Source organism: Perognathus longimembris, chromosome 1 (genome assembly GCF_023159225.1).
Source record: "Perognathus longimembris pacificus isolate PPM17 chromosome 1, ASM2315922v1, whole genome shotgun sequence".
In the NCBI taxonomy this organism is placed as follows: Eukaryota; Metazoa; Chordata; class Mammalia; order Rodentia; family Heteromyidae; genus Perognathus; species Perognathus longimembris.
The window spans coordinates 1,734,044-1,746,727 of record NC_063161.1 but is presented as its reverse complement, the minus strand read 5'-3'; the positions used below and the strand labels follow the sequence as shown (position 1 = coordinate 1,746,727).

The 12,684-nt window shown below is 57.7% G+C and overlaps 1 protein-coding gene across 1 annotated transcript in view; it reads left to right on the top strand.

Moving 5' to 3' along the window:
- Nucleotides 1-8,510: 8,510 nt before the first annotated feature.
- Tafa5 (TAFA chemokine like family member 5) overlaps nt 8,511-12,684 on the top strand; it is a 164,234-nt gene continuing 160,060 nt past the window's right edge. The window contains exon 1 of the mRNA XM_048349267.1: nt 8,511-8,622. Coding sequence (XP_048205224.1) covers nt 8,511-8,622 — 112 coding nt within the window. The remainder of the gene's footprint in view (nt 8,623-12,684) is intronic.

Sequence of the window (12,684 nt, the reverse complement as noted above, 5' to 3'; positions counted from 1 at the left end):
TCCTTAAGTCAAGTGCTATACAGTGTCTGTTCTAATTGCTTACAGTCAGCACTGTGTGGATGGCCATGGCCAAACGATATAGCAAGAAAAAGAAATGAGATGACTCTCACTCAGGTTAGTAAGAAAGGTGCCAAACTGTTTTTATCCAGAAATATTAAGTAAGATTCTTTATGTAGAAAGCTTGATGTAATCAACACCAAAAGTACTAGGCCTAGTAGCTGAGCTAATGGGGGTTATGGGATTCAGCATGAGTTTAAAACTTTGAAGGACCCTGAACCAATGAGGACATCGGAATCTATCTCCAAGTAAGACGGGACAAGGAAAGAAGCCTGACAGCAGGTTGTCAGGTAGCGCCTAGGCAGAGACCACGGGCTTCCTCTCAATGCATGCTGGGGACTGGGCCAAGGAGTACTATCTAGAAGGGAAGCTGGCTCCTGCCCACTGCCAAGTCACACAAAGACAAAGCAAACGGAGCTCAGTGGATCATGGCTTCTATTATTTAACGGGCCAGACCCCTCTCCCTGTGGCAGGCAGTGCGAAGCAAGGAATTCTGGGAGACCAGCGCTATTTATCCAGGTGCTGCCTCTGGGCCTTCAGCTGAGGCAGGAAGGAGCAGTGTGGAGAAGACAGGTTGCTGCTGGAAATGTCGGTGAGTATTGCTTCCTGCACGTTAACTCTGGTTGTTTTCTCTGGTCTCTGGACACCCATAGCCCGGCCCTAGCACAGCTGGCCAGAACCAAACGCTGTCCTTGTGACTTCACCATTTCCATACTGGGGACAAGCCAACGTGAGGATAAGTATTCTCTAAAATAATTACAGCAATATGTTTGAAATACTGCATGCAGAAGATAGGGTAAAAATGATAAAAATTGATAAAGATTAGTAAACTACTTCTGAAATAAATGAGAGGAGAGGAACAAATGGAGATGGACGAGGCCCCAGTGAGAAGACGCAATGCTGTTAAGGCGCCATTGTTCCTGAAAGTGAGTTATATATTTAATATTCTTATATTAAACCAGCTCCCAGGAGACAACCTTGCAGCAGTTTCTTATTTATGCAAATGGACAAGCTGACTCTTAACTAAGTGTGGAAATGGAAGTAACCAAGAAAGAGCAAAAACAAGGAAAAACAGAGCATTTCAAGACTATAATCTATGATGATCATTGGCATAAAATTAGAGAACTATGCAACAGGTACAAAACAAAGAACTGAAAGCCCATCCACCTGAATTTTGATAACTCATTTTTGACAAAAGTGCAGAGACAATTCCAAGGAGAAAGCATAATCTTTCAAACAAATAATGTGGGAATGATTGAGAATCCATAACTAAAAAAAAAACACTAAACTTGAACTCACAACTCACAACAGTGCAAAAATCTGAACTCAAATAATCCTAGGCCTCAGCATGAAGCCTTGACCTATAAAACCTCCTGAAGGTACCAAATGGCTCATGCCTGTAAGTTCTAGTTACCCGAGAGACTGAGATCTGAAGACCACAGTTAGAAGCAAGCCAGGGCAAGAAAAGACTGCGAGACTCCTATCTCCACGGAAACTGCCAAACATGCTGGAAGTAGAGCTGAGGCTTGAATGGCAGAATGCTAGCCTTGAGCAAAAAGAAGATCAGGAACAGTACCCAGGCCCTGAGTTCAAGCCCCAGACCCAGCACAAAAGAAAAAACCAAAGCAAACGACAACAACAACAAAAACTCCTTGCAGAAAAACAGTCTATGATGGTTTATGCACTTTCAGACTGGGTACTTAAATAGAATGCAAACAGCATGATTTTGGACAGATAATCCAGACCTCGTGGAAATGAAAACTTCTGCTTTCCAAACGGCATTGTGAGGAGAATGAAAGAGAGCAGTCTTAGGCTGGGAGAAAACGTTTGCACATTGTATCTTTGATAAATGCCTCGTATTAAGAACACATAAGAGGGGGCTGGGGATATGGCCTAGTGGCAAGAGCATATACTTGAAGCCCTGGGTTCGATTCCCCAGCATCACATATTCAGAAAATGGCCAGAAGTGGCGCTGTGGCTCAAGTGGCAGAGTGCTAGCCTTGAGCAAAGAGAAGCCAGGGACAGTGCTCAGGCCCTGAGTCCAAGGCCCAGGACTGGCCCCCCCCCCAAAAAAAAGAATACATAAGAACGTCCTCAAAAGGAAGGAAACAACAACTCCCTCCCCCCAAAAAAACCCCTAAAAATCTGTGGGAACTTCACCATGGAAGATACAATAAGCAAATGCGCCCTGAAACCACCCTTGGTGTCATTAGTCATGGGAGAAGCGCAAGACAGGAGGGGGAACGGCTCTGAGTCCAGGACTGAGCAAAGACAGCACACCCCAGGCAGGGCAGGGCAGGGGTGTGGGGAAGGCCGCCCGCACCTCCAAGAGCTTTCGCCGATGCGTCAGGTCGGAATCCGGGGGCTGTCCGGGTGGAGCGAGCCCGCCAAGGGCCGTGCAGATCTTCCTAGTGGAGACGCGTTCCTGGTGCCCGTTGCCCTCCGAGCCCACACCATGGCCCGGTTTAAACAGGTGCCAGCTCTGCCTCTGTTCAAGGTCAACAATGTGTCAGCCTGGCCGGGGGCCTGGGGGCATGGCCCTAGGGTGTGGTCGAAGGGCAGGCAGACTCGTTGTGTCTGTGGATAGGTTTTAAAGATGCAGTTAACATTTAAATCAATGGACTATAGAATGTAGGTGGCCCCCTACATCAGGCGAAGGAGGAAAGACAGAGGTCCCCCAAGGATGGAGAGCCTTGTACTGGAGCGGTAGCACTGAGTCTAATCCTGGGGCCACCGAGTTCTGGACTTGCCAGTTCCTGCCATCATGTGAGTTCATACGCCCCCCCCCCCACTTCCTATCTCTCTCTCTCTCTCTTTCCCACCCTCTCTCTCCCTCCTCTTTTGTCCCTGTTTCTGCCTCTTAATCTCCCATCCCTCCGCAGGGAAAAATTGACACATGGTACATTCAACAAAGAAACCACTGGAAGAAAAATGACGTAAAACATGCAAAAGACTGTCCGTTCTTGTTACTGCTTAACATCTTCGATTTTTAAGGTTCCATAACACTTGAAGAAATTAATTCCAGACACTGTAACCGTTCTACTGACCGACAGGACAAAGATGTATCCATCCTCAGGAGGCGGAGGGAAGAGCGCCGGTGATTCACTGACAGCGTGAAAGGCAATGCTTGCAAGCCGTGACCTCTTGCTAGGTCACAGAAATGCAGGCGAAGACACCGCAGAACGTCGTTCACCCCTGCGACCTTGCCCACACTCTGAGCGGGTGAGGACACCCGTACCTGCAGATCGGGGAGTCCGCACTGCCTACAGCAATGCCAACTACTGTTCATGCCTTTGGAAATCTGCCTGGCACATAGACGGCCAGATCGTCAATGATGTCCTGATTTTGGCCTAATGATTCTTCTATAATTTTTGCCTATAAATAACCATAACCATACAAAGAAGGCTTACTATGAACACGCTCATTTCTGAAGTGCTTAAAAAGAGTAAAGACTAGAAATAGTCTCCACTGTCCAAAAATAAGCATCGATTAAACAGAGGGTGAGGTTGACAAGTGACAGCATCACAGATTGCCACGACAGCAAGAATGTTCTGGAAGGATGTTGACGCTCTGAAATCATGTTCACCATGCACTCACCCGCTCTGAAAAACACCTGCAGGACGAGTATGTCTAAGGAAACAGGATGGCAAGGCTATCAGTGAAACCCCACACACAAGCTGTAGCAGTGAGGGACGTCCATTTGCTTGTCTACTAGACAAGCAAACAGAAGTTAGAAAAGGGAGGCAGGAAAGCCTGGTGCTCCCAAGCACATTTCGAAAAGCCAGATGGCTTGGGTTCCAGCCAGGAATGCCACCTCCCAGCTCGAAATTCTGAGCTCCTCCACCCAGGTGTTCCCGTCTGTACACGGGCACTGGCTAGGCCGCAAGTTTGTTAGAAAGGTCAAGCCCACGCGGGGGAGAATGTCTGCACGCAGGATGGGGTACGGGTGCGGCTACAGCTTAGTACATCACTAAGACCCGACACGGGCAATGGACAATAATCACTTACAGTGTCATCCTACCTGCTCAGGAGGCGGAGGCCTGAGGATTGTGGTCTGGAGTCAACCTGGGCAGAAAAGTCTCTGAGCGTCTTATCTCTAATCAACCACCAAAAATCCAGAGGTAAAGTTGTGGTTCCAGTGGTGGAGCCCCAGCCTTGAGCAGAAACGATGAAGGGCAGCACCCAGGCCCTGAGTTCAAGACCCGGGACTGTCACACACAAAGCATCCCTTACAGGAGTACGTTTTCTGCTTTGGTGGATTCTCTGCGGGCACGGGGAGCTGGCCCCTGCCCTCCCGAAGCCTGCAGCGGAGCTCGGCGGCTCACTGCCTTGTTTCCCGGCTCTCTGCCTCCTCTCCTCCTCCGTGCTGCCCCCTTTCCCAGCCCAGGGGCTCACTGCGGATGGAGCCCATGGAGGTGGCGTCAGTCCCCGGCAGCTGGCACAGTCTCTCGAGAGACCTCCTGCTCTCCCTCCCACTGTCCGTAGCCAGAACCTTGGAGTCGTAGAAGGCAGACGTGTCAGTCATGGAAGCATCCCGGGGAAGCCGCTAGGCCCGCCCAGGCCCCACACACAACAACCGCCCCCGTCAGTCCATCCCTTGAGCAGCTCTCCATCCATAGAAGCACAGAGTCGTCACAAAACAGGAAGATGGAGAAAATAAGAAAGCCCGGGCAAAGCGCGTGTCACCTGAAGAACAGCCGGAACCTGGGAGCGGGCCTTGAGCTCAGTCTGGGCACAGTGGGCCCTGGGCGGCCTCCGGGGCACCGCTCCACGGCTGTCCGTGGCCAACCCTGGCGCCCACCGGGCAGGGCGGCCATCTCCTTCCCATGGGTGGTTAGCGAGCGGCGGACCCTTGATGGGCATTGCCCTGAACTCCGAGGATTTCCTCAGGGTTAAACTAGTGCCATCTGCAGTGCTTTTAGGTTGCTGTCAAAGAAGTGATATGATACGCAAATAAACTCCCTCGAGTCTCAAATTTTAATGTCCTACTAATTCTGGCTAGTAATCAAAACCAGCCCATCATCAACAAAAACAAATTTTGTCAATTGGTAGCACACACTGGGATCCAGAACGGAGGCTCTGTCTCCTAGCAACAGAACTAAGCGCTCTGCTCATCCCCCCCCATCCTCAATTCCACCCTGGGCCTCTCACCAGGCCCTGGAAACAAGGCCCGGATGAGGCCCGCTGGGCCCGGCACCTGCTCTTGTCTCCAGGCTGCAGCTCTATAATTGGATCAGGGCTGTGGTCCATACTGAGGAGCCCCAGCTACAGCTCCCGAGGCTTCTCCCCGACCTCCCCGCCCCCCTCTCCCTCCCCCCCCTCCCACGTGTAGCGAGGTTAGAGACTGGCTGTCTCCAGCCTCCCTGGCTCCCAGTCTCAACCACAATCGGGGTTCCAAGTCCTGCGAAGGGCTCTGTGCTCAGTCCTGTCTAGGAATGTTTGGTGCACAACACGAACTGCACTCCAGCAGACTAAGGTTCCCCCACTAAGCCCCTGGTGTCGCAGCCCAAACACTCCCATCGGGTGTGTGCTGAGATCCAGCAGGCCTTGTGCCTCACCGTGCCCTTCCACTTGTGCTTCCCCTGCTTCTGCACCGCCCCCCCACCTCTACCTTAGACAGATGACTGTAAACCGAAGTACTGAGTGGGCAAGCAGCATCTGAAGAGCTGAATTAAGACAGGAAAGAAAATATCGGAGAATGATTGCAGACAAGTGTTGTTCCGTAAAGCTTTCATTTTATGTGTGTGCATGAGTGTGTGTACATAATAATATATATGCATGAGCGTGTGTGCAAGCATGTGTGCATGAAGTGTGCAGAAACACCTGTGTGTGAACACGGGCACAAATATGTGTGAGGCTGTAGGCACGTATGTGCATGTGATCACGTGCAGGCATAGGAACACATGTGCAAACCATGCGTGCACAACGGTGTAAACAAACACGTGCGAGTGTGCAAGCATATGAGCATCTATGTATGCAAATGAGTGCGTGTGAGCTTGTTTGGAGCTGGAGTATAAATATGCATGTGACTGAGCGTGTCTGTGCACACGTGTACATGCCCACGAGAGTGAGTGTTCACTAACACGTGTGTGCATAAACTCACATGTGTGGACACATGGGTGCATGAACATACATGTCCACACAGGTGTACATGAGCGTTTGCATACGCGAGCATGTGTACTGAATGGACGTGTGGGGGTGGTCATAAGGGTGACGCCCCCAACGTGACTGGCAGCACATCTCTAGGAAGTTCCTCCGCGCGCCCTGAAGTTGGTGGGGGGGCTGGAGAGCCACGACACCCCCGGCACTGCTGGGCTTGCTTCCCTCCTGTCTGCTTCTCCGAGCACCGCAAATGTCCGGAGGGAAGGGAGCGGAAGCCACTTGGCTCTCTGGCCTCAGGGCCTGTTCTCCAGCAGGCCCTCCATACACGCACGCCACAACGCGGAGTGGTGGCGCTGCACAGAGTTCCAGAATGGACAGGTGGCAGCCTCTTCCGGAGCAAAGGCTTTGATCGCAGGACAGAAGCTGGGAAGGGAGGGTCAGGAGCTCAGGGCCAGCTCCACAGAGTCCCACGGTGAGGCAGGGACACTGTCCCCAGACCCAGGGCAGACACACTGGACTGGAATAATCAAGCGGAAGAACGCTGCCTGGGTGTCCACGTGACGGCATTGGGAGCCCCAGCCTCTGCAGAGGGGCTCCCCACAGGGGCACAGACGGGGGTGGGGGCTCCACCTCTCCACAGGGGCAAAGACAGGGGGGCCTCCGCCTCTCCACAGGGGCACAGGCCTGAGCAGCTGCCCTTCAGAAGCTAGCTGGGAGAGCCAGTGTGTTAATGAAGTAGGAGTTGAAAATGCGTGAGCCGGGGTGTGTGGGGGTAGGGAGGTGGGAGATGGGGGAGGGGAAGGGGAGGAGTCCGATGGAGACCATCATATCACAGCGAGAACCCTGCTGCCACCTAGGTGGGCCAGAGTGTGAAGCCAGTCTTCTCTGCCTCAGTTTCCCAGAACAGTTCTGGACGTGTGTGTGCTCCGTGGTCGTGTGTGTGCGTGCAGACACGTGCGCGCGTGCACACGCATCTGGGTCGGCCCCTACGCGTCCTGCCACCGCCTCAGCCCCTCAGCAGCCTTCTCCACATCCCTGGACCAGGACTGGCAAAGTGAGAAAACACCTTCCAAAGACCGGCTTGTGTACGGAGACGACGCTGCTCTGAGATGATAAATACGCAAATCAAATGAGCCGTCCTTGTCCTCCTGCTCTCGAAACCCAGCTGGATCCCTGGCCCACCTGGCTGGGGTCAGCAGCCATGGGACTGAGAGCTGGAGAGACACCACTGGGCCTTAGTTCTGCTCACCAGAGAGCAGGGCCCTAATGGGACAGTGGAGCCAGGCACCAGCCGGGCCGCCTGTGATGGGGGGGGGGGGGGGAGGATCACCGTGGGAAGCCAGCCAGGCAGGACAAATCCATGAGACTCTTATCCCCAATTAACCCCTAAAATAAAGTGGAGCTTTAAGCTTGTGCCACAGGCTTATTAAGGCTAAGGGCAGCTCCGGGGCCTTGAGTTCAAGCCCGAGAATCAGATCCCACCCCCCCCCACGCGCGCGTGCACACACACGAAGTTCTGGAGTAGGTGTGAAGCGACATCTGTGTCCGCGCTTGGAGCAGGTGCCTAGGTCCTGGGGGGAACCGCGCGGAGGGGGGCCGGACCTTTGGTGACCAGGAGCCAGGCCGCACTCCCTCCCGTGGGCCGCGGGCATCAGTGCGGCCCCGAGCTGGGAGGCCGGCGGCGCCCAGCCTCTGCTCGGCTTTCACCCCGGGTCCCAGCCCACAAGAGCCAGGCCGGATCCGGGGCCTAGGCGCCGCGGGGCTCGTCCAAGCGGGCGGGAGACGCCGAGCCCCCAAGCCCCCAAACTTCACGCTGGCCAGGCCGGCCCCGCCGTGCGGTGCCCGGGCTGCGGGCGCGCCGGGCCGTCTCTGTCGCCATCCAGAGGCGCCGCGTCCCCGTTGCCGGCCTCCCGCGCGGGTCCCAGGCCGACGCGGGGCCCCGCCGCCTCGCCGGACGCGCGCATCGGGCGCGCCCCTCGCCCTGGTGCCAGGCAGAGCGCGCCGAGCCCGGGCGCGCAGCGACGCCGGAGCCGCGGGGCCCGCGTCCCCCCCGGCAGGCAGGCGGGCGGGCGGGCGGGCGAGCCGGCGCGGACGCGGCGGGCGCGGGCGCGGGCAGCGCGGGCGCGGCGCGGGGCGGGCCGGAGCGGGGCGCAGCGGGCCGGGGCCGGGGCGCGGCGGCGGCGGCGGCGGCGGAGGAGGAGGTCGCGGAGGAGGAGGAGGAGGAGGAGGAGGAGGAGGAGGAGGAGGAGGATGGCGCGCGCGGGTCCCGCACGTGGAGGCCGGCGCGGGGGCGCGGGCAGGGCCGGCTGCTGAGACGCGCTGCTGCCCCCCGCGCGGGCGCCGCGGCTTCAATGGCGCCATCGCCCAGGACCGGCAGCCGGCAAGATGCGACCGCCCTGCCCAGCATGTCCTCAACTTTTTGGGCGTTCATGATCCTGGCCAGCCTGCTCATCGCCTACTGCAGTGAGTACCGCTCTCCCGGCCGTGCGCGGCGCCCGGGCCCGCCCGGCCCGGTCCAGCCCTCCGCCCCGGCGGGGCGCCCGCGGGGCCGGCCGGAGTCGGCGCGGAGTTGAGAGCGCCTGGCGCGCCGCCCTGGCCCCCGCGGCTCGCCCGCCCGCTCCCCGAGCCGGGAGGGCCGGGGGGCCGCGCGGCTCCGGCACTGGGGGCCGGGCGCCTCCCCTCCTGCGCCTCCCGGGCTGGGCCGGGGCCCCGGGCCCGCGGTGGCGCGGCGCATCCCGGCTCGGCGCGGCCCGCCGCTGCCCGGCGTGCGGTCGCCTCCGCCGGCCCAGGCCGGGACCCGGGACCCGGGAGCAGCCCGGCGCCGGCGGCCCAGCGCAGCGCGCCCGAGGCGGCGGCGGCGGCGGCGGCGGCGGTGTCCGGGCGGGCGGGCGGGCGGGCAGCACCTCCAGGGCTCGCGGGAGATTCCCGCCTGGGGGTCCTGGCGGGGGCCGGCGGGGGGGGGGGGTGGAGATCTCGGCGGCGGAGGAGCCTGGAGCCTGGACCCCGGCTCAGGCCAGCTCGCCCGCCGGGCGCCTTCTGAAAAGGGCGAAGTGAGGGGCGGGATGCCCGCGGAGAGCCAGCTGCGGCCGCGGGCATTTCCGGAGTGGCCCGGGGGCTGAGCTGGGGCCCCCGGCTGGGGAGGCGCGGGCGCGGCGCGCTGGCCCGGCGGCCGGGTGCCCGTGGCCGGCTCCTCCGGGCTGCCAGGGGCGGGGGCCGGGGCTCGGAGTCCCGGGCGCAGCTGGCCGGGGTGGGTGGGGGCGGGCGAGCGCCGCGGCACCGGCTCTGCCCGGAGGAGGGGGACTCGCCGGGGGCGGGCGAGGGACCCAGGGTGCCCTTCCATCGCCGCGGAAAGAGGACGGTGCGCCGGGACACCTGTCATGGAGAGCGGCCAAGGCTCGGGAGGCGGGGGCGATGGGAAAAGACGGATTCTTTACAAAAAGAGAGAAAAAGAGGCCAACGCCGAGCCCCCCCCCCCCCCCGCCTCCTCCCCTCGGCCACCCCTGGGGCCCGGCCACCCACCGGCAGCCCCTGCCCGGCCGCCTCCGGACGGGACCCGAGCCGACCCGCCGGACGGAGTCTGGGACAGCCCGGCCCCTGCCTGCCAGGAGCAGAAACCGTCCACCGCCGTGTGGGCCGGCGGGGCTCTGCGTTTCCCCACAAGAAGCCTGACCAGGCCCGGCCCCAGAGGCTGGCCGAGCCCAGCAGGGTGCTGACCGCGGGCCAGACTCCAGCCAGGGGCCTGGGCCGCCGCTGGAGCTCCTCACCCAGCCCTCCGCGCTCCCTCGCCGGCCTGCGGGTGACGAGCGCAGGGTCCATGGCAGGTAACCCGGGGCGCAGAGCACCGCCACTGGAATGCACGTACTTGCCGTGTCTCTCCCCCCCCCCCCAATCTGTGTTGGTGCTGGGGAGAGTGGGAGAAACCAGGGCTTGGGGTGGCCCTGGTCCCCACCTGGCTGCCTTACCCGGCAGAGCCTCTCCGCCAGGGAGGAGCAGCTCTGCAGGTGGACACACAACTGCTGTAGCACAGGGCTCCCAGTCCAGGAGGGCAGCACTCTGCCTGGCAGGTGGGCGGCCCCTCGCCAGCCTGCCGTCCCCGGAGCCCGGGGGCCTGTTGCTTCAGTCACTCCGCCGCCATGCCTCACACCTCCCTGGTAGGCTGCCCACTCGGCAAGTTTGGTGTTGGAGCGCAAACCTCAGCCGGGGCCCGTGGTCAGAGTTCAGATGCAGCGCAGAGCGCCCAAGCTAAGCAAGGACAGAGCCCATCCTGCCAACAGCCCCACAAGGATATTTGGAAAAGACGTCTCATCCACAAGAGTCGAAATCCTTACTAACCGAAGCTTGGGGAAGCCACATTTGCATGGCTGTTTTTGTAATGTAATAGTTGACAGTAAGATAACATTTCTAGACATACCTCATTACTCCAGAAATGCACTTGGAGAAATTAAAACATTTCACTAAAATACAAACTAGACCTCATAATAATTGATAGGTTGAAACTGAAATCCGGGCAAGGGAGGGATACTTTTTCTCAGAATTACTAAGGCAAAGTAAACAGTAATGAAGCTTTTCTTAGGATTTCCATTCTCTCTTCAGTACTTCTGGGATGAAGGACGGAATTTAGCATCCTTGCTTGTCAATTGCTTTAGTTGTCAGTGAGAATTTTTATTACCCAAGAGGGTGTGTGTGTGTGTGTGTGCGTGCGTGTGTGTGCGCACAGGTACATAGACGCAATCGTATTAATTAGGGAAAGTGGTGAGCTTCGTACAGAATTCAAGGATCCTGCCTGTCAGTTCCCTGTGTTTCTCTGCAGCCCATGGGTCTTCACTTCCTGGCACTGCTAGGAAGACACGAGATGATTTCCTGGCCTGGTTTCTGTTGGGTTCTAGGCTCTTGGCCCAGTGAGAGCCCTTCCTGTGCATGGAGCTTTCATAGTTAAGGACATGGGCTCCACCCTCTGGCTAGAGCGAGACCTGCAGTCCACCAATTAGGCTGGTTGCTATGGTGACACAGCCTTGTCATTTTCTCCTATTGGGGAAAAATTGCCAGGAAAAAAAAAAAAAAAAAAAAAAGAAGGAAGAGGGCTGTGCCTCAAGTGTCTTCTTTTAAAATGTGAGCCCCGCAGTGCCCGTGCACCTTGTGGATGGCGGAATCAGCCTCTCGGCGGCCCGGCTGCCCGCAGAGGGCTGGGCTTGGTGGTGAGGGACGAGGGGCTTCTCTGCGAAAGTTGTCACGCGCTGGAGAAGCTCCCGGGTCGTGGCTCCTGGAAGGGCTGGCGTGTCTGATTTCTTCAGGGGGGCCTGGCACCCCGCACAGGCCCACTTTAGAGCCACAAGGGCCGGGGCTGTTGTGTGCCGTGACTTCTGCACTCTGGCTGCGGCGCAAGGCGCGTCGGACGTGGAGGATGGGCGCCGGGGAATGCCTTGGGATTCCTGAGCTTTCTCCCACAGCCCTGAGTGGTAGTCAGCGCGAAGGAGAAGAAGGCTGTCCTTCAGTGCCGTGCCGAAGGGGGGCTTGGTGGGCAGAGGTGCTGGCGTCTTGGGACATAATCATTTAACTTCTGCCCCCCCCCACAATAAATCCTGACAAAACGGAACTGTGCCTTTCAGTTAAACCTCATGTCCTCCGCTGCATCTATAGGAGGAATTACAAACAACTCCTGAATTGTTTTTAATCCATTAGAATACTAACCGAGCGTAGGCCCTCTGACGCTGCATTCCTCTATAAATACAATTTATGGCACATTATAGGAGAGATTAGACTATGCTGTGTTCCTGCTGCTTAAATTTTGTATCTAGAGATCTTGGAAACGTACCAGAGGCCTAATGAAGTGATGCCATTCAGAAGTTGATTCTTTTCTTTCTTTTATTTTTTAAAATCTCTCGTGGTTTTATTTGACTAATTTCTAGCATGAGATGTGATATTCTCCCAGTGATTTAGAGTGGCCTCCACTTTCGATCATGGAGGGAGAGGCACTGCGCCCCTCCAAGGGCATGTCCAGAGGTCTCCGGGGAAGGGGCTCGGGGCTGGCTTAGGACAGCACCCCTCTCCCGGGCCGGCCAGTCCTGGGTGGGCCCCAGCTCCGCCTGGCCTCCCGGCACACCCTGCGTTTTCCACCCAGAATCTCACTCGCATCCTCTGCAGGCTGGCTGACCCGGCGCCACCCCAGGCCCCGGGGCGTGGGGAAAGGCTCCCGTCACCAGACCGTTCGGCAGGCACCTGCCAGTCCACAGCCTCCCAGTGAAATATGGGCGGCAACTTTTGTGCGTGAAGGATTTTCAGGTGACTTTTTATGGGTGTAATTATGGGAAAATGTTATGATAATGGGGCACTAGGAAAAGGAGGAAAAGCAAAACATTAACATTCCCATTCTTTTATATGGCATCCCAGCTGCTGCTTTAGAAGGGCTCTTTTTTTGGATTAAAATATGGTGCTCGGGAGTCAATGACCTCTACGGATTTCTAGCAGTGCTGGTGACACCTGTCTAGTCCTGGCAATCAGGGGAGGAGTGGGCAGGAGGACCCTGAC